Here is a 22,890-nt window from a genome sequence, read left to right on the forward strand (position 1 = left end):
TAATTAACAGGATCAGAGCAAGCATGAAGAGGAAATTTCTCTCTCTCTCTCACACACACACACACACACAGAGAGAGAGAGAGAGAGAGAGAGAATCCTGAAACTGGTCTCTGCTTTGAGACACCCATTGACACCTCTTATTTGTTAGCAGAAGAATCAGTGTTCCTGAGAAAAGGCACCCAAACAGGTCTTTGTGACTGTGCTTGCTAATTACTATTGTCTTTGGTATCCTAGTCTCCTACCATAATTACAGCCCTACACTTGGGAAGCTTAATGTCACAGCTGAAGAAGAAACCGTCAGTTGTGCTTAACACTGGAAGTAATGCAGAGAGACATTGAACCGCTGTGTCACATGTGTCTGGCAGCAGAATAGTGTCAATGTCAACATGACTTGGAAATTTTCTGGGTAGCATGGCTTGTCCTGTGCATCAGTACTGTGAATTTTTTCTCTTTAACCAGTTTGTACATAGTCTAGCTACTATGCCCTAGTGCAGGGCTGAAGAACAGGGTCCAGCTGACAGGCTGCATCCTGAGCTCACACACGGGCCACTTGGACCACCCATTTGTCAATCACGTGATGTCACCACAACATCAGGTGATGTAACTTCATATGGTGTGGTTTGTTTGGATACCGCTTTTTGGACCATAGGCCCCCAAAAGCAGCGAGCAACATTAACACATACATATAATCAACCCAAACAATATAAAGCAAAAACTTTAATATTAAGCTATCAACTATGCAATTGGAGTGCTCTCCCAATTCTTTCCTTTATTCCTTGGCAAGTGATGCTTGGATTCAAGCCACTCTGCAAAGAAAGAGGAGGAAGAATTGGGGATTTGGCATCAAATGCAAGTCTCACTTCCAGGAGGGATTAACTTGACCCAGGAGCCCCCAGCAGAGCTTTCATCTGGTGCCAAATTTAAGGACACCAAATGCAAACTTCACTTGCAGAGAAACAACTGGGAACAGCCTTTAATGCTTCTGGTTGTTCCTTTGCAAGTGTGACATCAAGTGTTGGAGGAGGGCAGCATGTGCCAAATTAGGATCCCTGCTGAGATCCTAGCAGAGGATGAAAAGACGTCCTGATACATATTCAGGTAATACTGAGCTCAGGGTTGTCAGCTGTATAGTGTGCAGTACACTATTTTGCACGACTCAGCTGCTTTTCACTATATACCAGCATACCAGACAGTTCAGAGAACTAAGATTAACTATCTAGCATATAGTACTGTGGCTGTAAATCACTTCTGCTGCAGATCAAATGGCATTCCCCTTTACTTGCACAAAATGCTTCAGTATTCAGCAATGCTTAACTCAATACAAGAAAACAACAACAACATGATGGAATTTGGCAGTCCTATACTCAGTGAGAAATGAAAGTTCAAACATCTGCTAATTAGTTTAAATTCTGTCACATGTTGGTTTCAACACACTTTAAGTAGAGAAGTGAAGTGCCAGTGGTAAAGAAATAATTTGTGATGTTATCTCCTCATTGTAGCAAGCTATGCAATTCTTTGAAAAATGGATAAGGATCCTGCACATTTTCTATGTCAGTCAAGATAATTGTATTTGGGTAAGGCCAAACAATTTTATAGCATTTATATTATTTTCTAGTGTATTACTCTTATCTCCTTATGAGATGGCAGAAGAATCTGTGCAGGAAAACAACAAAAGAAGCCAGAAAGATGATTATTTTTTGCCTGAATATGCTTTTAAAAATAATTATTTATTTAAAATATTAATAGCTCAGCTTTCAACAGTATCAATATCAGGGTGTCATACAACATACACTTTTCCTCATGTCATGTGCACCTGCCCATACGTCACGTCATCTGATGTCAGGTCTGGGGCAGGTAAAGCCACAGCTGACTAGGCTATCAGGCTAGCCAAGGTAGTCTCTGGGGCTTAGTTGGAGGACCCTAACCTGATAATCCTGGCTGACTTGAAGTAGCCACATGAAGGCTGATGCTGGGCCAGCTCAAGACCATGACCTCCATGACAACCATGGGTCTCTCTCAGGTGGTCATCAGTCCAACACACCAGGGAGGGCACACCCTTGATGTGATCTTTGCTCCAAGTGTTATGACAGATGAACTGAAGACATGGGGAGTGCAGTGCACTGCCTTGTCATGGTTAGACCATTGTTTGGTTAAGTTTGGACTGACAAAATTCTCAGAACTTTGTAATATAGTTCGGCAACCAAAAATGCATCCATAATTATATTATAAGCAAAAATGCTTATGAAATGTATTTATTGGTGCAGATGATTTTTAAAAATGAACCACATTAGGGGAAATTATGTGTAAAATGTATCATTAAGGGAAACTGCATGTTAGAAGTCAAATTTAGACAAGATACAGAGGACATAGTAAGCAGAGGTGGTTCCACGAAGGGAGGGAAAGAGTTGCAGAAAGGCAAAAAACTGTTAATTAAAAATGATGAAGATGAAAGGACAAGACTGATGGCCTGTAGTACCTGAGAATTTATGAAATCCCTTCAGTATTGAAACTTTTTTTTTAAGTGTACGTTTTTTAAAAATTGCTATGACTTTTCAGTGAAGAAGAGTGTCCCCTTGTGCAACAAATATGTTTGGAACTTACAGGTCCCTATCCATGCCCCCCCCCCAGCTACAATTCCCAGTTCCTTGGGAAATAGGTCTCACTGTGAACCTCTTAAGAATTGTAGCTCTGTGAGTGGGATTAGGGTCTACGCTTAAACTATAGTTCCCATGATTCTTTGGAGGAAGCTATGGTTATTTAAAGTGGTATGGTGCTGTTTTAAATGCAAAGTGCAGATGGGGCCTTGTTCTGTTTAAGATCAGCTGTCACAATATGTTGTTGTGTTAGGCTGGGGAAACTATCACGTTTGGGATGCAGGGATTGCTGCTTGAGCATCACAAGTTGTGGATTATGCTGTCAGTCAGACAATCCCGGATATTGAGGCAGTGCAACAATTTCATGTGGCAGCACCAAGCCGTCAGCAGTCACCATCTGCTGAGTACATTATAGCATCATGTCACATACCATGTAAAGACACTTCAGCCATCATGCATTGGATGCAGTTCTAGAAACATGATATACACAGCTAATCTGATAATATAAATGAAAGGCATGATGGCAAGATGGACGTGCCCAACTTCCTTTGTACAACCAGCTATTGTAGCCATATCAGACCAGCCAGTAGCTGTGTGCGTGTGACTGAAGTGCCTGTTAGATATTTAATACTGCCTCCAAGAAATGCCATATAAGACTGCATGCCTGTTTCATCATCCACGGTACAAGTTGAATTCTAAAGTAAAATTAGCATGTGTAGAAGTGTCCATCCAGTGACCTCATATGAGCTATCAATATCAACTCTACTAGAGATAACCAGTAAGTAATTTAAAATTCCCTGTGCAGCTAGAAGAATAATTTGGCTGCCAGTTCACATATTAGTATCACTTTCAGCTATAAAGAACTGTGAATTGCTGTACTTACTCATGACTGCTAACTACTTCAAGGTACCGCTGAATTGACTTTTACAACATATGGGTGTGTGCTTGGAAATACTCATCATTTCTTAAAGGTGCATGAAATGCAGTGAATGAAAAGTAGTTTATACATCTGATTCAGACAGAAAGAAGATGTGCGTGCAGGGCAGGGAAGCCTTCCAGAAGTGATGCTAAAGTTTATCCATTGTTCTTTATAAAGCAGATGAGCCTTTTCTTTTTCCTAACTTCTATTACAGGCCTCTTAATGAATCCTGTAGGAGTAACATGGAAGCAGTGCTAAAACTGCCGGAATGCCAAATAATAATCAGGCTTAATCTCTTAATCCATCCTCATAGATTTTGTCTCTAAACCTGATCAAAACTATCTGGTTCATCTACCTGCAGTGTCAGTATAACACTTTCTCTGAAAAGGAAACTCCTCTGCTTTATAAAGCAACTGCTCACCTTTAGGGGTTCCTTTTCAGCCAACCATGCTCAATGCACAGCCATCAGAGTGTGGGGCCAGCAAGTGGGGAACTTATTTCTAAACTAGCTCCAGATCTGAATCTTTTAGTGTGCGTAAAGGTTAAGGTAAAGGACCCCTGACAGTTAAGTCCAGTCGCAAACAACTCTGGGATTGCGGTGCTCATCTCGCTTTACTAGCCGAGGGAGCCGGCGTTGGTCTGCAGACAGTTTTTCCAGGTCATATGGCCAGCATGACTAAGCTGCTTCTGGTGAAACCAGAGCAGCGCACCGAAACGCCATTTACCTTCCCGCTGGAGCAGTACCTATTTATCTACTTGCACTTTGACGTGCTTTCAAACTGCTAGGTTGGCAGGAGCTGGGACCAAACAACGGGAGCTCACCCCGTTGCGGGGATTCGAACCACTGACCTTCCAATCGGCAAGCCCAAAGGCTCAGTGGTTTACACCACAGCGCCACCCACGTCCCTTCAAAAATATGTGCGTTAGGCAGCATTAATAACAAAATGTTCTATACATATTAATGTGAAACTCTACATAGCTTAGACTACCTGTAAATGTAAATTGGTACTGACATCAAGTTGTTTTCCATCACTTTGGGTGAGTACAGTGAAAAGAATGTTTACTGACATTTACTTATCAAAATCTAGATTTGTGAAGAGTGTGCATAAAATTTGCATTGTAAACCAAACTAAGTTATGGGTATAAAATGAATACAAGGCATGGTGTATCTTTATAATGTTTCCCAAACAAGAGGAGCATTTTGATAAACTTGGTAGGTTTGGATGCAAGAGTCCCAACTTCAATCGCTATGAAGTTTGCTGAATCGAGCATGTCTTGGTTTCTCTGCAGAACCTAGGTTTGTTTACTGATGACATGTGTTTTACAAAAACAGTAGCTAATGAAACCCAGGATCTGGTCATTTTATAGTGAAAACTCTCTTGGAAGTGTCTCCTCCCCAGGGTCCAGTCTTCTCAAACTTTTGTATCATATAAGCAAAAGTTTCCTTTCAAATCTGCTGGCTACCAATTTGACAAGTTTTGTGTCTCTGCCATATTTAATTCATTATAGTTACCTAAGAATGCTTATTAAGAATGTTAATAACCCTTAGAATAATGTGTTTCATTGACAAATTTAAAGTCTGCTATCTCTCAAATGAATTTCCCATTGACATTTGTAACTGACTTATTTAACAATTGACTTCAGCTGTTAGGTAAACCTTGCAAACTGAGTTATGCACTGCAATCCTAATTACCTCTGTGTTCCATGGGGCTAGCTCCTAAGTACATTTAGAATTATAGGCTGGAGTGGCTTTCAGAAATTAGGCTCCATGTCTTCAAAGCAGAAGTGCCAGCTTACAAGGGTGATGGGGCAATGTCCCAATTTCCCATTGTCAAGCATGTGATGTATCAGTAGGTCACTGGGCCAAGAAGCAGACTCTGTCCTTATCCAGTGGCAAAGTCTGGGCTCTCAAATTTCAACAGCACCCTGTGCAACACTAAAATTTGGCGTTTCCCCCACCTCCAGCTTCATCTTCAGCATTATTGTGGCGCCTCCTGCAGGACTCTGCCCAGTGCTGCCGAACTGGTCGTGCTACCTTAAAACTGCTTCTGCCTTATCTCAATGGTATCCCTTCTATGGAGAAAAGGAAAGCATAGGTGCACATGGAGACACTGTTGTCATGAGTACAAAACTGCCCTTCATCCCTGATACAGGATGGCCCAGCCTTTGCTGACAGGGATCTGAGAGTGGGCTCCAATGCACGCAGACTGCACAGAAAAATACTCTGTGCTCCTTGAAATACGTTTTGCATTTCAGAAGTACATTAGCTTGATGTAACAAAAGTAGCCAGTAAGTTTTCTCTTAAAACCAAGTGCCGTACCCTTTAAGAAAGGAGAGGTTGTTCCCTCCTGCCTTTCTCCTACCTGTCTTCTGCTGGACAGACACTAGATATCCTGGGGATACAAACTTGCAAATCCAACAATATGCAGCCAGAAGCACATGGTGTCTGTACACATCCTAAGTCTGCAGATGGGTTGGAGAAATTGCTTTTTAAGAAGGAACATATTAGTAAGCCAGAGTGTCTAGACTATGCTGTTGTATGTTTCTTTTCTAAGCCAAGCAATTCAGTCCAATCTATTTTTTAAATTGTTTATCCGGCCAAACTGAGCACTGTGGAACATCGGCAAGTGCCCATCTCAAAAGGAATTGTGCTAAAGTTAGAAACCTGATTTAGGTCCCATGCTGCAGCTGTTTCCTTCTTCGCATGTGCCTTGGACACGTTGGTGTGGATCAGATTCTACCTATGGAAGAAACAAAAACAGCAGGCAGAGAAAGGAAATGAGGGTCAGAGAGTGGGCTTTGATAGTTTGCGCCAGACTGGGGATCTTGGGAAGTTCTGTTTCTTCTGAACAATGCGGAGAAAAACACATTTTCCATGGGGGGGAAATTGCTGTTACAAATAGCTGCCTGACAATGGAGACAAGCACTGTGAACCTTTTAAGTCAGGGATTTAAACAATGCTATTGGTCTGTATTATCAAGCAGAACAGACAGACAGATAAACAATGAGCTTTCAAATGTGTTTCTTGTGGTTTCTATTTCCCTGACTGCAGGGCTTTGTGTGTGTGTATTTTCCAGAGAGAGTTTTAGGAATTGTTACAGAACTGGCAGCAAAATGCCAGACAGAGATAAAATGAACTGCATGGTATGCTTATTTTGCATCAGTACTTTGCATCTGGTGCTCAGATGTATTTTTTTCCTCAGTTGGAAGCGATATAAAGAATCCTGCCATATATACACAAAACTTTGCACATTGCTTTGGATGCTTCTACAGAGTTCTACTTTACAGGTTCTGTCCTGTGTGTCCTGCCACAGGGCCTATGGTTGGGATTCCACTTGTCTCAAGAGAGCCATGTTCCCACAACAACAAACATGAGAGCACAGAGACAGTTGTGCGGAGCAAAGGAACTATATACAATTTCCATATCCCCAAACCCTTCATCGCCACAACACAAGGCGTGTGCATAGCACATGGAGGGAGCACGGAATTCTCTTCAGTGCTGCCTCATGCGCAGGAAAAAGGAAGGGCTGGAGCTCAGTGAGGCTCTTCCAGGCACCAGTGGTCCCATTCACAATGGGGGGGGCTATAATATTTTAGAAGGAAACACAGAACTTTTAAATTTATATCTGTATGGTTTTTAGTTTAAAAAAAGCATTTACAAATAAAGATACATTTCTATGAGTGTATTGTGTATATAAGTGTGTACACACATGCTTAATTTCTTAATTTTTATTTAAAAGCATTTGTGTACCACCCAATATTACAGAAATCTTTTAAGCAGTGCACAGTCTAAACACAAATGTCACTAAAACAAAAACATAACCTAAAACTAGTTTTTAAAAAGCAATATAAAAACAAATAACAGCAAATAAAACAGAAATTCGGAAGATTCAGACATGGAAAACAGGGTCCAATCATACAACTCTGGGAAATCCTGTACAAAATGTTAAGTGTGCACAAGAAGGAAATGTTAAGTGTATCTTGCCCCGGTTTTGCATATGTGTTCCTTGGCTAGGGATAGGCTGTGTGAAGTAACCTGCCAAGTTTTCTGCTAGGGGCCTAATGAGTTATTCAGTCTCACTGGGCATCAGGTTCAGGTCCACAAATAGAATCTTTTTCTCATTCAAATCTCATTACTGCATATGTCAGATTTTACACATTCTGTGTTATGTTTTACACATACATGGTTACCACCCCCCCCCCTGCTTTTCTGTTAGGTTTTCAGAGCAGTTAATATCTCAAAAAATAAAATAAACCTTTCTTCCACTAAAAAGGAATCATGTCACAGTGTGCTTTTTCATAAAGGAATGAGACACTTTAGAGACAAATAACCAACTTCAGGAGGCTGTGAATGTTTAAATGCAGCTTTGTTGCTTTTCCCTCTGGATACTCCCTCAACAGGGAGAAAAACAGGAAATGAGTGGTTATTTTAACTGAGCTGTTCATGGCATAAATACTAACGTGATTCATACAATTTCCCCAACTTGCGCTGAATGCTATTTCCACCTTTAACTCACAGAACTATTCTTTGAAAAAGAAGATTGTGTTCTTTAAAACTAATGATCCATTTCTTTTGTGTAGGCAGCATGGCTGTTTTATGGGCAGTTCAATTGTACATCACTGCAAAAGTGTTAAGGAATGCTTCAAATTGAAATATATATAAACCTTGATTTTTAATTTTATTTTTTTATTTCTAAAAGGTCAAGTGCTGTAAATACTGGCCGGATGACACAGAGATATATAAAGACATTAAAGTTACTCTAATAGAAACAGAGCTCCTGGCAGAATATGTTATTCGAACATTTGCCGTGGAAAAGGTTAGTGTTTAAAGATATAGTTTCTCATATGTTTCTAATCATGTCTGTGTTAAAGTTGCAACATCTTTAAAGTCAACCCTTTTTCCAAACTACTTTGTGGGTAATACTCTACTGCCCCCTAATGGTGAGGTCAGGTCCCCCCCCCCATTTAAACAGCAACATGTTCCTCTCCAGTGGCTTATGAAATAGAAGTGCGGGCAGGACTTTAAATAGCTATTGTGTTTTAAGAAGTGCCACATTAAGGAATTTCTGCTTTTGTTTTCTTTTAAAATGCTTTCTGCAACATTCCCGTTTCTTTTCTTTTTATTCAATGATGGATGGCCAGAGAGGTGCCCATGAAATCCGAGAAATCAGGCAGTTCCACTTCACAGGTTGGCCAGATCACGGTGTACCTTACCATGCTACAGGACTTCTAGGATTTGTCCGGCAAGTCAAGTCCAAAAGCCCACCAAATGCAGGCCCGCTGGTTGTACACTGCAGGTTAGTGCAATGAAAAGGCCTTCTGGCATGCCTAGTTGAGAAGGTCACTGTCTAATTTTATCCCTTTAAATTAAACACGCACTGGGCTGAGCTGTTTGTAGTCAATGTTAATTTGTAGTCAATGTTAATTTGAATGCCATTTTTTTTTCAACCACTGTTGATCGACAGACAGCAGTCTGTAGACAGGTTACAATGATCTATAGCACCCTTAATAAGAAATTGTTACCCTCAAATGTGAAAGATGTCAGCTACATTGCTGAAAACCCTAATGATATATTTAAGGCACATTCAAATGATGTTCATTACGTATGCCACTCAAGAATCTGTTTTCAAATTCAACGGCAAGCACTTTCTGAACTTTTAACTTGTACTAATTGTGCTTTTGTATTTACAGCGCCGGTGCTGGCAGAACTGGGTGTTTCATTGTGATTGACATTATGCTAGATATGGCAGAAAGGGAAGGTGTTGTAGATATATACAACTGCGTCAGAGAGCTTCGGTCTCGAAGAGTTAACATGGTGCAAACTGAGGTATTTCCATCAGCCTTTCCTGCCCCAGTCTCTCTCCTTGTGCATAAGAAAAATGCATTTCATTTTACCAGAAGTTAGAATTCAAATCCATTTAGGTGATGTGCCCTGTTGCTGCTTCCTGGCATTATTTAGCATCAGCTTCTTGTGTCCGATAAAGATGGAGCCATGCAAAAGGCTTAGAGTGACACAGTAAAAGTGGAAAGAGAAGTCACAGAGTGAGAAATGAAGTAGGGAGGATGAGACCACAATGGGTGGCAATAGGGGGTTGTTGGCAAGGTGAGGCTGGGGTGGATCAGGAAATATTTTGCAGTACATGTGACACCCAAGGAGAGACTTCAGCAAGCAGAGGAAACTCATTTACTCAGTACTGTAGGGAGTTTTTTATTAAGTAACTGTGGCTCAAGAGACATGCTGCCTCTGATATTGGAAAGTAATGTGCCACAATCAAGGCTAGTACTCACTGACAGCATTCTTCTATGAGATTCTCTAATCCCTTTTAAAAGCCATCCCAGTTGGTGGCCATCAACACCATCATGAGTTCCATAGTATAGCTCTGCCCTATATGAAGAAGTGCATTTCCTGCTGCAGCTGTCAGCTCACTGATGGTGGTGGGTTGAAAGCATATACACTTCTGCAAGAAGGAGGGAACAAAAATGGGACTAAGGGGAAACTGAATGCAGTCCAGAGTCGTAAGGTAGAATACCACCTGCCCTTCATATTTAGTGAATTACAGTAAATATGTAACACAGTAGTATTGTACTATAATAACGGATACTATAGTTGGTTTTCCAACAGCATGTGCAAAAGCTGAAAACCACATTTAGTTCTTCATTTTTTCATTGGGGGAAAAACTATCATTTATCTCTTTACTTCTACAGGAACAGTATGTATTCATACATGATGCGATATTGGAAGCTTGTCTGTGTGGGGATACCTCTGTTCCAGCCTCTCAAGTTAGATCTGTATATTATGAAATGAACAAACTGGACCCTCAAACCAATTCAAGCCAGATCAAAGAAGAATTTAGGGTAAGCCATGGGCCATGGATACATTTTTAAAAGCACAACAGGACAATGGCCTTTGTATTGTAAGGTTTATTTGTTTGTTTTAAAGTGTGAGACCAGAATCTTTCATTATTCTCTGAAGCACAGACTCTCTTTTAAAATTAAAGATACCCACAATCCTGTTCTGAAGGCACATTCATTGCCAATCAGCTCTTCCTCTCATAATTGTTTTGTTGTTGTTTGTAGACCCTTAACATGGTGACTCCAACTCTGCGCGTGGAGGACTGCAGCATAGCACTTTTACCACGGAATCACGAGAAGAATCGGTGCATGGATGTGCTTCCTCCAGACAGATGCCTACCTTTCCTCATCACGATAGATGGGGAAAGCAGTAACTACATCAATGCTGCACTGATGGATGTAAGCGCCTGTCCTGATCTTAATAGTCTGGAAAATACAGAAAAGCAAATTCAGCAAAAGGGGGCTCAATTTTTTGCTCCTGAAAAATGACTCCCCTCCAAAAGTCTTTAAACTTTTGGATATATTTGATATTCTAGATTTGTTTTATCAAATCTATATGTATCAATATTGTTTAAAGTCTGAAAGCTTTATTAAGAGAACTAGAAAATGGGGAGGGGGAATATTGACAAAGGAAATGGCCTAGATGTCTTATCTAGTACTTGAATATTAATTATAATAACACCGAAGAGGAAAAAGAGCTATTCAGAATGTCAAAAACAGTACAATCCTGTGCATGTCTACTCAGATGTTTGTCATTAACATACCACAATAGGATTTACTCCCAGGTAATTGTGTAAACAATGCGGCCTAAGTCAACCAAACAGCATAATGAAAAGTTTGCAGCAGTGTTTTAGTTTTCTTTCCTTCTAAATTTCATAGCAATTAACGAAGGAAAATAATAGTTGCCAGTTGGTATAGGTAGAATGCAAGCCATTACGTCAGTCACTCTGTTCGTTTCTGAATGAGTGAACATTTCCTAAACATGATTCTTTCTCCCTCCTCCGCTCCCCCCATTCCAGTTAAATGCAGCCATGGAAGTTTTAATAGCACTAATAGGGTATCAGTACAAGGATACTTAAACATGTTTTACACTCTCTAGAGATTTGTAGAGTATCGCTGACATTTTAGAGCAACAGTAATTAAGGCTGTCACACATGCCAAGAAAGCAGACTTTGGAGAAGAATGAAGACATTTAAAATAACCTTCCATAAAAGCAATCCTTTAAAGAGTAATAAAAGTAGTATGCATTTATATAATTTCTCTGAGGATTAACCTGATTGTAATAAAGGTGTGCAGAAAGATTGTGCATAGGTAGGGTTGTTTCATTGACATCCATTGATGGTTGCCATCATCACATAACTAATGCAGCCGCATGATTGGTGGGAGGCAATAAAGATGTCAGAGATGCTATGGGAGTGGCTGGTGGCGTTAGTAGATTTGCTCTCGTTTCTGCAGGTGTTGTACTTCTGGCTTTGCAGCTAGTTGAGCATGGGCTTACAACTATCTTGTTCCTGTATTAGCCCTAACATAATAGTGGCCATCTTAACTGGACCATAGGATTGCCACATAATATATAGTTAATCTGTTCATTGTTTCTAACATATAGTATGAGCAGACCAGAGGTTCTGGCTAGGTTCCATTCCTCCCACACTACACCACTGCTCTACCCACCTTTTCCCCCTTCTATTGGTAGTATTCATTTAATGTGCAGATTTCAAGAGTGATAGGTACTGCTGGTTCAATGATAATATTACTATAGCACCAGTGTATATTGAGGCTCCATTTGTGTAGGTGGGACCTCGAAACAAGCCATGTCCCTGTCCAGTGGTAATAAAATTGCTCCATTGAATATTCCAGATCCATTCAACAACTGCTGCCCCTTCCATGAAGTCTAGCAAGTCATCAGATTTCACCAGTAAAGTTCGGCTAATAAACACGTCTGTACATGTCCTCTGTTTCTCTCTCCCATGCTGTTCTGAAGCTGTTCAATACCGCTGTCATCTATTAATGCCCTTAGACTTGAGTGCCCTTTGTTGCAGCTGATACTTTCTTATTAAAGCTTTAATCCTGACAGTTTTGCTCGGTGGAATTATCTTTTCTCTTGTTTTACAGAGCTATAAGCAGCCTTCAGCTTTTATCGTTACCCAGCATCCTTTACCAAACACCGTCAAAGATTTCTGGAGACTGGTTCTAGACTACCACTGCACATCAATAGTTATGCTCAATGATGTAGATCCAGCACAAGTAAGTCACAGAAATGCGCTGAATGAAACATCATCATAACTAGCACCTTCTCACTGTATTCTATCGTTTGTAAAGATCCTTTCTGTGAAAAACTTGATGCTCAAACCTAGCTCCTCTAGTCCCCATAATTTTAACTGATATTGCATCTTTTTCAACCCAAGACTCCTTCAGGCAATGTGTTGTAGAAAATTGTTGTTGGAACTGTAGCTCGGACTGTTACTCATTACTCATTCCCATTCTGACCATTAACAAAATGCCAGTCGACTGGTTTTAGTTGCAGTTCCTTTTATGCAGCTGTTCCATTTGCAGTGCTGGGGAGGAACACTGGAAACAATTCATTTGTTTAGTGGAGTAATTGTCAATAGACCAGTTATACATAAGCCCCAAAGTTGTAACTTTTAGTTAACTTATTTTACATGTTTAATCATGTTTTATTTATTACATTTGTATCCTGCTTTTTGTCCAAGGAACCTTGTGTGTGTTCTGCATAGAAATTAGTCCACGCTATTCTATCAACAACCCTGTGAAGTAGATTAGAAAGAAAAATAGTGACTGACATAAGGTCTGAGCTTTTATTGTTGAGAGGGAAATTTGAAGTTTGGCCTGAGTCAGACATTATCCATCGTACTACGCATATGAGCTCAACTTCTATTCCTTGGGGGTTGAAGTGCAACTTACTGCAACTGATATTATCTTTCTGAAGAAAATGAGCATTGATCAGAGTCAAACCTTTTCTTTTTTAATTGGATAAGGCTTTATATGTGTATCTCCATTGGAACATCCCCCCGCCCGCCCCGCCCCCCGCCCCCCGTGGAATATAATGCATCAATCTGAGAATAATGCACTATATTGTAGGGCATGCCATTTTAGGGGGTCTTCAACGAGGGGTCTTAAAAATATGTTTTGAGGTGTGAGGAATTTAAATCTATTATTTTTGTGGTTGGACAACATTTAGCTTGCTAAGTCTACATTTGATTCAAAAGCACATAAATTTTACTTACTTAAAATGTCAGATAATACTATAAAAAGGTTTCTCTGCATAAAATATATCCTAAGTATACAACAATACCTTGTAATCATAAAACAACATTAGAAAGTAATGACATCAGTTAAACAGTTCTTAATCATGTTTCTCATGTGTATACACCCTGCCTGCTGCCTCTATGACTTGTTTCACACACCTCTCTCTAGGCGGAGTATGACAGGGCCACTGTAGAACTTGTATGGGCTTGTCAATTACCTTGTAAACTTACTACAGCGGAAGTAAACATGCCAAAAGATGTTCATATACCCCATCAGACTAGTCTATCATCTCAAACAGGGATGAAACACTGGGGTTGATAGAAGGTGTCAGAAAGATATCCCAGTGTCCCATCATTTTTACCCCTCAAATTAGTAATCTTTTGGACACCAGCTCTCCACTCCTCACTGTCATCTAGCACAAGAGTGTCTGGATGATCATTTCTCTGAATGCATACCATGCTGAGCTCTGGATGCTTGCAAAACAGCATCCACCGCAGCCTTCCTTTGGTAGCAAAATGGTAGCTGCCTATCTTGGCATTAGACTCAAACAGCGGATGCAAAATGCAAAATTCCTGACCACTGTTCCTACACAATTTCATGCCCATAGTATGTACTTATTAATTAAATGTTTTAACTAAGCAGTGTTTGGAGTGGATTCATCATGAACAGTTTTAATAGTTACAGGAAAGTATTTGTATTAGCATTAGAATAATTTTGTTATCATTTTTATGAAAATCATCACTAATGCAAGTCAGTTTTTACAAACTTAAACCCCAGCCACACTCACCTATCTCAAGGGAAATATATGAAATGCAAAATCCTTGTTTGTGTGCGTGGGTAGGTTGTTTTTCAGAGTGAAAGAGGAAAGGCTCCAGGGACCTAGACTTTTAGCTGCCACTAAAATGCACATTTGAATATCTGCTCCCTGATTTGAATATACAAGAGCACTAAGCTGTTTTAGCTTCCCATTGGTCTTAGCTGCCTTTTAAAACCACTGGGGCATGCTTGGTCTCAGGTACTACATCTGCTCTGGTACTTTCACCAGTGTCAGTTACAAGATTTTAATTAACAGATTCAACTCAGTATTCAAAGGGTAAAAGGGATGTGGAAAGGGAATGAGCAATCATAAAGTTCATGTACACTTTTAATTTTAAATAACTCCTTTATCCCTATATTGCATCAGTCACACAGACTATTCATTAGATTGGCTACCAAAACATAGTGAAAACATTTTGTTCATACACTTAAAGCCAAATCATTCATTTGTATTATGTTCGGAAAGTCCTAATAGGAACACAGTCCTCATGCTAGCAGGAAAAATTTCCTTTTGTGCTCACTTCACTATTGTTCCCAAGTCTTGCCCAGGAGAATTCCTGGGTAAGTACATCCCTTGGAAACCCTCCATATTTTTTTTCTTTTCCCACTGTGTCAGGTGTGTCTGTTTCTATTAAAAAATCCATAGCTCACTTATAAATTGATTTCTGGGAATATTGGAAGGTGAAGGATTAAACAGCCCTGTAAGACTGTTCAACCTACACAACGTTATCTAACACGTAAATCAACCAGAATACAGCTCTGTAATGTCTGTGAGCCCCTCTGGCTATTATTTCCCATACTTAAACTTTCTGGGACAAATTTTCAAAGGAGAAACAAGACATTCACAAATATAAAAATCAGCAAAACTTCCAGGCAGCTCTGGTATTATCCAGTAGTGGTGAACTGAAAGCAAAATGTTGCCTCTGGGAATTTAGTAAACGGATAGGGTTCGGTTTCCAGCTATGAACTGTTTATCATACCCTGGGGATAGAGACTGGGATTCTGGTGGTGTGTGCACCTCAAATAATGCCCAACACGTTGAGGTGTTTGACAGCACCCTTGCATGCTGTCACAGGCTATTGCTAAACTGATGTTTAATGTCAGAAATCTGTCACTCCAAATGCCGAAAAGGTTTAAGAATTTAGCAGCCAGCAATACTAGGGCAAAATTGTATAAAAGAAGATGAGTATAGCTGGAGTAAACCAAACCCATTTCAAAATCTGGTTCTGACCTAAGGTTCTACATTGTGCTCAAATATCTCCAGGGACAGCATCTCCAATATGACTATCCTAGATAGAATGCTCTCCTCAGAGAAATCCATCTGTGTACTTCCCTGGATGCTTCTCAGAAACAGGTGGAAGTTTTTTGTTCTGCCAGACATTTAGGAATTAGCCCGAGAGCTTATTGCAGCTGGTGTTCATTTTTAAATTATTGATTTTATACAGTTATAATTAGATTTATTTTATCGTTTCATTGAAAGGGGTCCAGAAATGCTGTAAATAAATAAACAGAAATAAAAGTCTAGTAAAAGGGTTGTACATCAATTATATACCCACTGATTTCCATGGAACCTATATATATGTAACTCTGAACAAGACAGTACTATGTGAGAATTAGAATCGTTCCTGTATGGTTCGGCAAAAGCTTTGTTAACATTGTTAATGAACAAAAAATATATTAAGGCTTAAAATGCTGACTTTTTGTTGGAAGCCTGCAAAATAAGTTGCGATCCATAGCTCCAGTGGGGGTCCAGGACACATCTGAAGCTCTATACAAGCATAGGTAGTGGCATACTGTTGCATGCCACGCCATCTGACAAGCAGTGAGAGTTGTGCACTTACCCAGGGCTCAGTCTTCTTGGAAGAAAGGTCAGCAGAGATCCTAGTGTCTTTTAAGATACATGGTTTTATTTAGGATGGAAGGGCTCACAACATTGACACCTCTTCATTAGTCAAAGCTTTGGCTCCCCTGTCGCCAGCATCTCCTTACAGCTCACTCAGACTGCAACTCTCTAGCCTACACCCCGCCCCCACTGCCCCTTTGGATGCTTGTCACTTAGATGCAGCTATTGCAACCCAGTTCATCCCTTTGAAATGGCACTGAAGTGGCCATCTGGTCTTCATCTTCAAAGAAACTTGCCTGACCCCTTCCCCAAATAATACATGCATTTATATTTATATTTATATGCATTTACTGTATTTGAACACTACACTAGTTTTTACATTTTAGTACATGTTACCTGGCCAGAAAACTGTGTGGCAAATTTTGGAGAAGTGTGAAGGAAGGCTGTCCTTTGGTTTGTGTATTATTTCAGAAAGGGCAGATTAGGTATGTTCACCTTCAGATTTGAACTAAATCAAGCTTCTCCCTCATCTCTACTCTTTAATGCTTGGAAGTGATTTAGCATTTGGAGCATTCCCCAGCACAGAGAGGGACAGGACACCCGTTCTTCTATGGAGCGCTTTGGGCACATTGGCCCACCTGTTCACATGGGAAAGCCAATGGATTAAGCTATAGGGCGACATGCCGAAACATATTTTGTAGTTAATATGTCTATGTGTTTATTGATCTTTTTGTTCTACAGTTGTGTCCACAATATTGGCCTGAAAATGGAGTTCATCGACATGGTCCTATTCAGGTGGAGTTTGTTTCTGCTGATTTAGAAGAAGACATTATCAGCCGGATATTCCGAATTTATAATGCAGCAAGAGTAAGGACCTTATTCAGTTATATGTTTCTTGGAAGATGGTCAAAAAAATCTAATTCACATGTGGATTTATAACAAATAATAATAATTATGGTTCCTAGCTTTATTGAGTTCCTTTGTATTGTGCCTGATGTTAAATTGAAACAAACTTTTTACATGTAAAACTGTATGCTCAGAATGCAATGCTCAGAAAAGGCCTACTTAGCTAAACAATAATCATCTACTACCTCCTACTTAAGAAAATATTGTAGAAGTCTACTCAGCTTTTTTTTCAGAGTTTTCTTTTAAAATTATTGTGCTTAGTAATGAGAGGGACAAAATTGACAAGCCTTTTTATATGGTGATATATGTATATAAGTTTCCAAAAATTAAGGGGGCATATTAGAACTTGAGGTTTTGAATATTTCCACACCCTAGGGTTGCAAGATACAGCTTAAAAGGCAAGTGTCTTGAAACCTCTTTTGGATATTTTTCAAATCCAAAGTGCCAATTGAAACTTTCTTTTATCTCACAGCATTCAGAAATGTAAATCAAGATTATTGAATATGTAGGATTGTCAAGAATGAGAAAACATTTCCTTCCCTCTCTTATAAATTAGTAGAAAGATTTCATTCACATATAAAATAAAATGTGTCTTTGGAGAGAGATGCTAATGAAGTGATGTTATTCTGAATATGTGGGTCTTTATTTGGCTTATTAACAATCAGTCATCACACAACGAAAGTTCATTCTGAAAATTTGAAAATGATGAGCATATAAAAAGGGCAGCCATAATTGGAGCTATATTGCAAATTTCACTTTGCCTAGCTGGTGATTGCTATAATATTGGCTCTTGCAGCTGTACCATTGTTCCACTCTAGTATATTTGTATATTCAGCAGTTTAGAAAATCATCTTAATATATCTCTGAGATTCAGAGTCATAACTCCCAAATGAGAATTCCTGTAGCAAATAACAAGTAGTAATCTGCTTTAATAATCACTGTTGATGAGAGCATGTAACATATATATTATTTGGATGTAGAATAAATAATGCTGTCTTTTTATTCTTCTACTGGTTGGGTCCCCACAGCCCCAGGACGGCTATCGAATGGTGCAGCAATTTCAGTTCCTAGGATGGCCCATGTATAGAGACACTCCTGTATCCAAACGTTCTTTTCTGAAACTCATACGTCAGGTAGACAAATGGCAGGAAGAATACAATGGAGGTGAAGGCCGTACAGTCGTCCATTGCTTGTAAGTGAATATTAGCCACTAGCTTAGATGACTTTAAGAGGAAAAAAAGGAAAACATTAGGCTTGGTTTTGGCACAGAAACTGCTTGGGTTATGCTGTATGATGACCTCTGTTGGGAAAGAAACAGAGGAAATGTTAATTCTCCTTGACTTCTTCAGTGACTTTCAATACCAGCGACCATGGTATCCTTCTGGAGTGGCTTGTCCAAGCTCAGAGTGGGTTTCACCACTTTGTGGTGGTTCCAGTCCTACTTGGATGGTCATTTCCAGAGGGTGATGTTTGGAGAATGTTCATCAGCCCTGTGGAGCCTTCAGTGTGGGTTCCTCAGGGTTGATCTTATCCCCCATGATGTTGAACACCTACATGAAACGTCTTGGAGTACATTGCCAGCAATATGTTGATGACTCCTCCTTTCCATTTGCAGGTGTGGTAGTGGATGTAATGGACTAGATAAGAGAGTTCCAGTACTTCTTTTTCTAGAAAAATAGCAATAGTTTTTATGCTTTATATTTTGATGCTTTTATATTGTACACCCTGTGATCTTTGAATGAAGGGCAGTATAGAAATTGAATTATTATTATAATAACAACAGTATACATTATTCCAAGGGTGTTCATACCATGATTTGTATCATGATATGATGCTGTATTTATTCTCTTATTTTGCCTTTATTCATCAAGCTTATCCACCACACCTCAAGATATCCTCTTGCTCTACTACAGCTTTAAGAAAAATCTCCTCATCCCTTACTTATTCTACCAATATTCACTTTCATCTCTGCCCCACTCCCCTTCCTAAGAACTGTAAGGTGTCATTGTTGGGGGGGGGTTAAAACTGCTTGCTATGGTTCCCCCCAAAATTATCACTTGCCCCCTGATCATGGTGTCTAGTTTTCCCACCTGTTGAATAGAAATTATAATTCCTAATCTTGTGAGGTTTCGCTTATTAATGGTTTGAGATCCATATCTGGGAGGTCCTTTTAAAATGCAAATTGATATCATCTCAATTATTCGTGATATTAAATGGCTGAACCACATCTCCTGCACACACGCATATACATCACTTCCAGGCAGCACAGAAAGTGGGGGAAACCATCGAACATAATCCTTTTAAATGACTTAATTTTAATTAAAATGCTCAAAGAATGGCACAATATCATCCAGTATTTGGCAGCAGGGAACATTCTTTTCATCCTGCCTGGATGTGACAGATGTGCCATATTGTCACTTCCTTTGAAAATCAACCATTTGTGAGTTCTAGCTTTAAAAAGCTGCAAGCTAACTAGTCTGCACTCTGGTAATTATTAAGGTTTATTATTTTCAATGAAGTGGAATCTAAAGATGCTGATTAGAATAGTTGTGGAAATAATAGAGTTTCCAGAAGGAGAGAGATTATCTATGGTTATTTTTAATTTTCAGAAGAAAGTTTTATTAAATGCTATATCTAATCATGCATCTGAACACAGAAGCCTCACATTTTTGTTTTCTCATCTTATTAGACAGATACAATACTCTTAATCTGTTAAAACATGTCTTAAGAACTAGGATCCAGACCATGAGTTTGTTTCCACTACCCCAAGCATAGATTCCTGGTTAGTATGGGCCATGGGTAGTGGATATTCTAATGGAAAGCCTTAATTGTGGTTCAGGCCAGTAGAGGGAATTTTGGAAGTTAAAGAATTAAGGGTCCAGAAGAGGAAGCATGTAGTTCTGCAGACCGCTTCTGATCCCCCAACCATGGTTGAGAGTATTGAATGTGAATTGGCCCCTGAATTGGATCATGATTTAAATTCAGTTCCAAAAGTAAAGTTGTTTTCTCTGCAGCCACTCTTCCTGCTTATTTCCACAAGACAAAAATAAGAAGTTTGGGAATCTCTCATACCTTCAGTAGTGTGTAGGTTTGTTTGTGGGTTTTTAGAACATCGAGCAATTAGAAATTGCATCAAAATGAGCATAGTTCAGCTAAATGAATCTAGACATAATCTGATACTGATCAGTTGTGTTAGTACAAAACATTAGAACATAGGAAACTGCTTTATCCCAGGTCAAAATATTTGTCCATTTAGCCCATTGCTTTTTCTCTTGACTGCCAGAGGCTCTCTGGAGGCAATGAGTTAAAACGTAATCAGATAAAGTGGAATTAAAGAGGTTTTATATCTACAAGAAATAAGACCAACAGGTGGACTTCACTTTTATGTATTTTATTGTACTGGAAGAGTTAAGGATTTTAAAAAAAAAAATCTATTTGAATTTCATTTTTATAAATAATTGTAAGTTTCTTCTTCAGTTGTTAAAAAACTGGCGGACATATAACCATTTAGTTACCTTCCAAGACATGTGTGAACTTTGCGTGTCCACATGTAGATATGGTATGGCCAGAGATTGCTTCAATAACAAGACTGTCACAAATCCCCAACACCCACCTTGTGAAATAGGCTGGTGTTGTTTAGAAGGAACAGTCAAGAAAGTAAGAAACATATAGTTTCAGCGCTACACTAAAAAAGCCCCTACCTGAAATCAGGCTATGGGACTTAAATGCAGTAGATGCTCTATGAACCCTCAAATATTATCACAATCCAGGTGGATTGGCACATCAACATATGTCATACTGGGTTTTTTGGGGGGAGGGGAGACCCACGTGTACTATTAAGGGAAAATAACACAAAGCTACAAAATAATCAAGTCATTGCTTTTCTTGCAGAAATGGAGGTGGCCGCAGTGGGACGTTTTGTGCAATCAGTATTGTTTGTGAAATGCTGCGACACCAGAGGGCTGTTGATGTTTTCCATGCTGTGAAGACCTTGAGGAATAATAAGCCTAACATGGTGGACCTTCTGGTATGAGCTTTTAAACTGCTCTACTAAGTAGGGGGGGAAATTCCTATTATCATAAGGCACAGTGACATTTTTGAGATTTAAACTGAGAGCAGTTCATAAAAGCAAGCCTGTTGTTTTCTAAAGGGGATAATGAAATCACTTGGCTTGTAAAAGTATTTTACACTGCTTTCCTCCCAAGGAGACTTGTTCAGTGTATGCTGGGGTTTTTTTGTGAAAACTTTCAACTTTCAACAGAACATCCTTATTAATTTCCCTTTCTGGCAGTGCAATCCACATGGAGAACAGCCTTTGTGTGGCAGAAATAATAGTCATGTAAAATGAAATGCCAGATTTTCAAATTATATATTTTATAAATAGCTTAATCTCCTAATATTTATCAAGACTGTGAATTTCAGTTTGACATTCAGAGTATTGCATATAATTATGGCTCTTCTATCTTGCAGAAGGATTAAAAGAGTTCAGAAACAAAGGGCCAAGAGCAATTATTTCCTTGTAGAGTGTTTTATGGAACTTCTTATATGTAGAATTGCTGAAATGCCAGCTGTTGTTCTATAAAAACTATATAGGACATCGCAAAGCATCAGGATATTATGGTCTAGTTTGTTCATCAGTAGTGTAAGGAAGGTTGCATCCTGCTAAAAGGGCATTTGGATAGCTAAAGAAGTACTTGGTCATTGTGATTTCAGTGTTTGGAAGAAGGGTAAAATAAATATGAACCAAAGAGCTCAGAGAAACATATATGGCTGTTTCCTTCCCCTCTGTTCTATCACTTTTCTGTAACAGAAATTTCCAAGTGTTCTACTTATTTATTTGCCTTATCTTATTGCCAATGCAATAGCATTTTAAAACTGATGAACACTAACCATGTATAAATCTGCACAGAAATTTGTATTATTATGTAATTATAACTACCGTCTTTTTCGCTCTATAGGACGCACTTTTCCCCCTCCAAAAATGAAGGGGAAATGTGTGTGCGTCCTATGGAGCGAATGCAGGGGGGAGGCAGGCAGGAAAAGCCCCCAAAAGCTCCGCACACACAAGCTCCATGCGGCTCTTGCGGGCTTTTCCTCAGGAGGGAGAAGGGACTGACATGGCCAGTCAGTCCCTTCTCCCTCCTCGTAGAAAAGCCCACAGGAGCTGCGTGCTCCTTAAAGGGTGCGCGGCTCCTGTGGGCTTTTGCGGGAGGTGGGGGTATTGCCATAGCCGCGCGCAGGCAGCCTCTCCCAGCAGAAGCCAAGACAGCGAGTGGGATGCATCCCGCTCACTGTCTTGGCTTCTTTGCTCTTTGGGGCTGGGGGGGGGCCCGGGCTTCCCCGGAAGCCCCGAGAAGCTTGCGGAGCAGCGGGAAGGCTGTGTGCCTTTCTGCTGCTCCCTGACCTGCTCTTTGGGGCTGGCAGTGGGCTTCCCCCCGCCAGCCCCAAAGAGCAGGTCGAAAGGAACCCGAAGCCTCCGGAGCGCAACGGGAACTCCCGCAGCGCTCCGGAGGCTTCGGGTTGCCTTCACCGACCCCTCTCACTCTCCAGGCTTCCAAGGTAGCCGCCTGAAGGTGACTGAATGCACCTTGAACGGCACCTTGTTTTAGAGGGGGAGAACAAGGGGGGGAAATTCTCCCTCTCTGCGCAGCGCTTCCTGCCGCTTCGCTGAAGGGGCACTGGGCAGAGAGGGG

At 40.0% G+C, this 22,890-nt stretch overlaps 1 protein-coding gene and 1 long non-coding RNA gene across 29 annotated transcripts in view; one reads left to right on the forward strand and one right to left on the reverse strand.

Moving 5' to 3' along the window:
* Positions 1-22,890, forward strand: part of PTPRM (protein tyrosine phosphatase receptor type M) — a 395,597-nt gene that overhangs the window by 371,749 nt on the left and 958 nt on the right. For 14 of the 28 annotated variants that reach the window (XM_083518504.1, XM_083518488.1, XM_083518501.1 and 11 more), the window contains 9 exons: positions 8,214-8,330; positions 8,656-8,810; positions 9,205-9,340; positions 10,219-10,368; positions 10,591-10,764; positions 12,478-12,609; positions 17,033-17,158; positions 18,226-18,389; positions 21,089-21,224. In XM_083518504.1, the coding sequence (XP_083374630.1) occupies positions 8,214-8,330; positions 8,656-8,810; positions 9,205-9,340; positions 10,219-10,368; positions 10,591-10,764; positions 12,478-12,609; positions 17,033-17,158; positions 18,226-18,389; positions 21,089-21,224 (1,290 nt within the window). Of the gene's footprint in view, positions 1-8,213; positions 8,331-8,655; positions 8,811-9,204; positions 9,341-10,218; positions 10,369-10,590; positions 10,765-12,477; positions 12,610-17,032; positions 17,159-18,210; positions 18,390-21,088; positions 21,225-22,890 lie in introns of all 28 variants that reach the window. The other 14 variants (XM_083518498.1, XM_083518477.1, XM_083518499.1 and 11 more) reach the window with 1 other exon arrangement.
* The window catches only part of LOC310714002, a 54,738-nt gene continuing 42,267 nt past the window's right edge, over positions 10,420-22,890 (reverse strand). Inside the window, exon 3 of the long non-coding RNA XR_014529492.1 lies at positions 10,420-10,791. This is a non-coding gene — a long non-coding RNA (uncharacterized lncRNA). The remainder of the gene's footprint in view (positions 10,792-22,890) is intronic.

The sequence above is a fragment of the Podarcis liolepis genome, assembly GCF_965112155.1.
Source record: "Podarcis liolepis genome assembly, chromosome: 8".
NCBI lineage: Eukaryota > Metazoa > Chordata > Lepidosauria > Squamata > Lacertidae > Podarcis > Podarcis liolepis.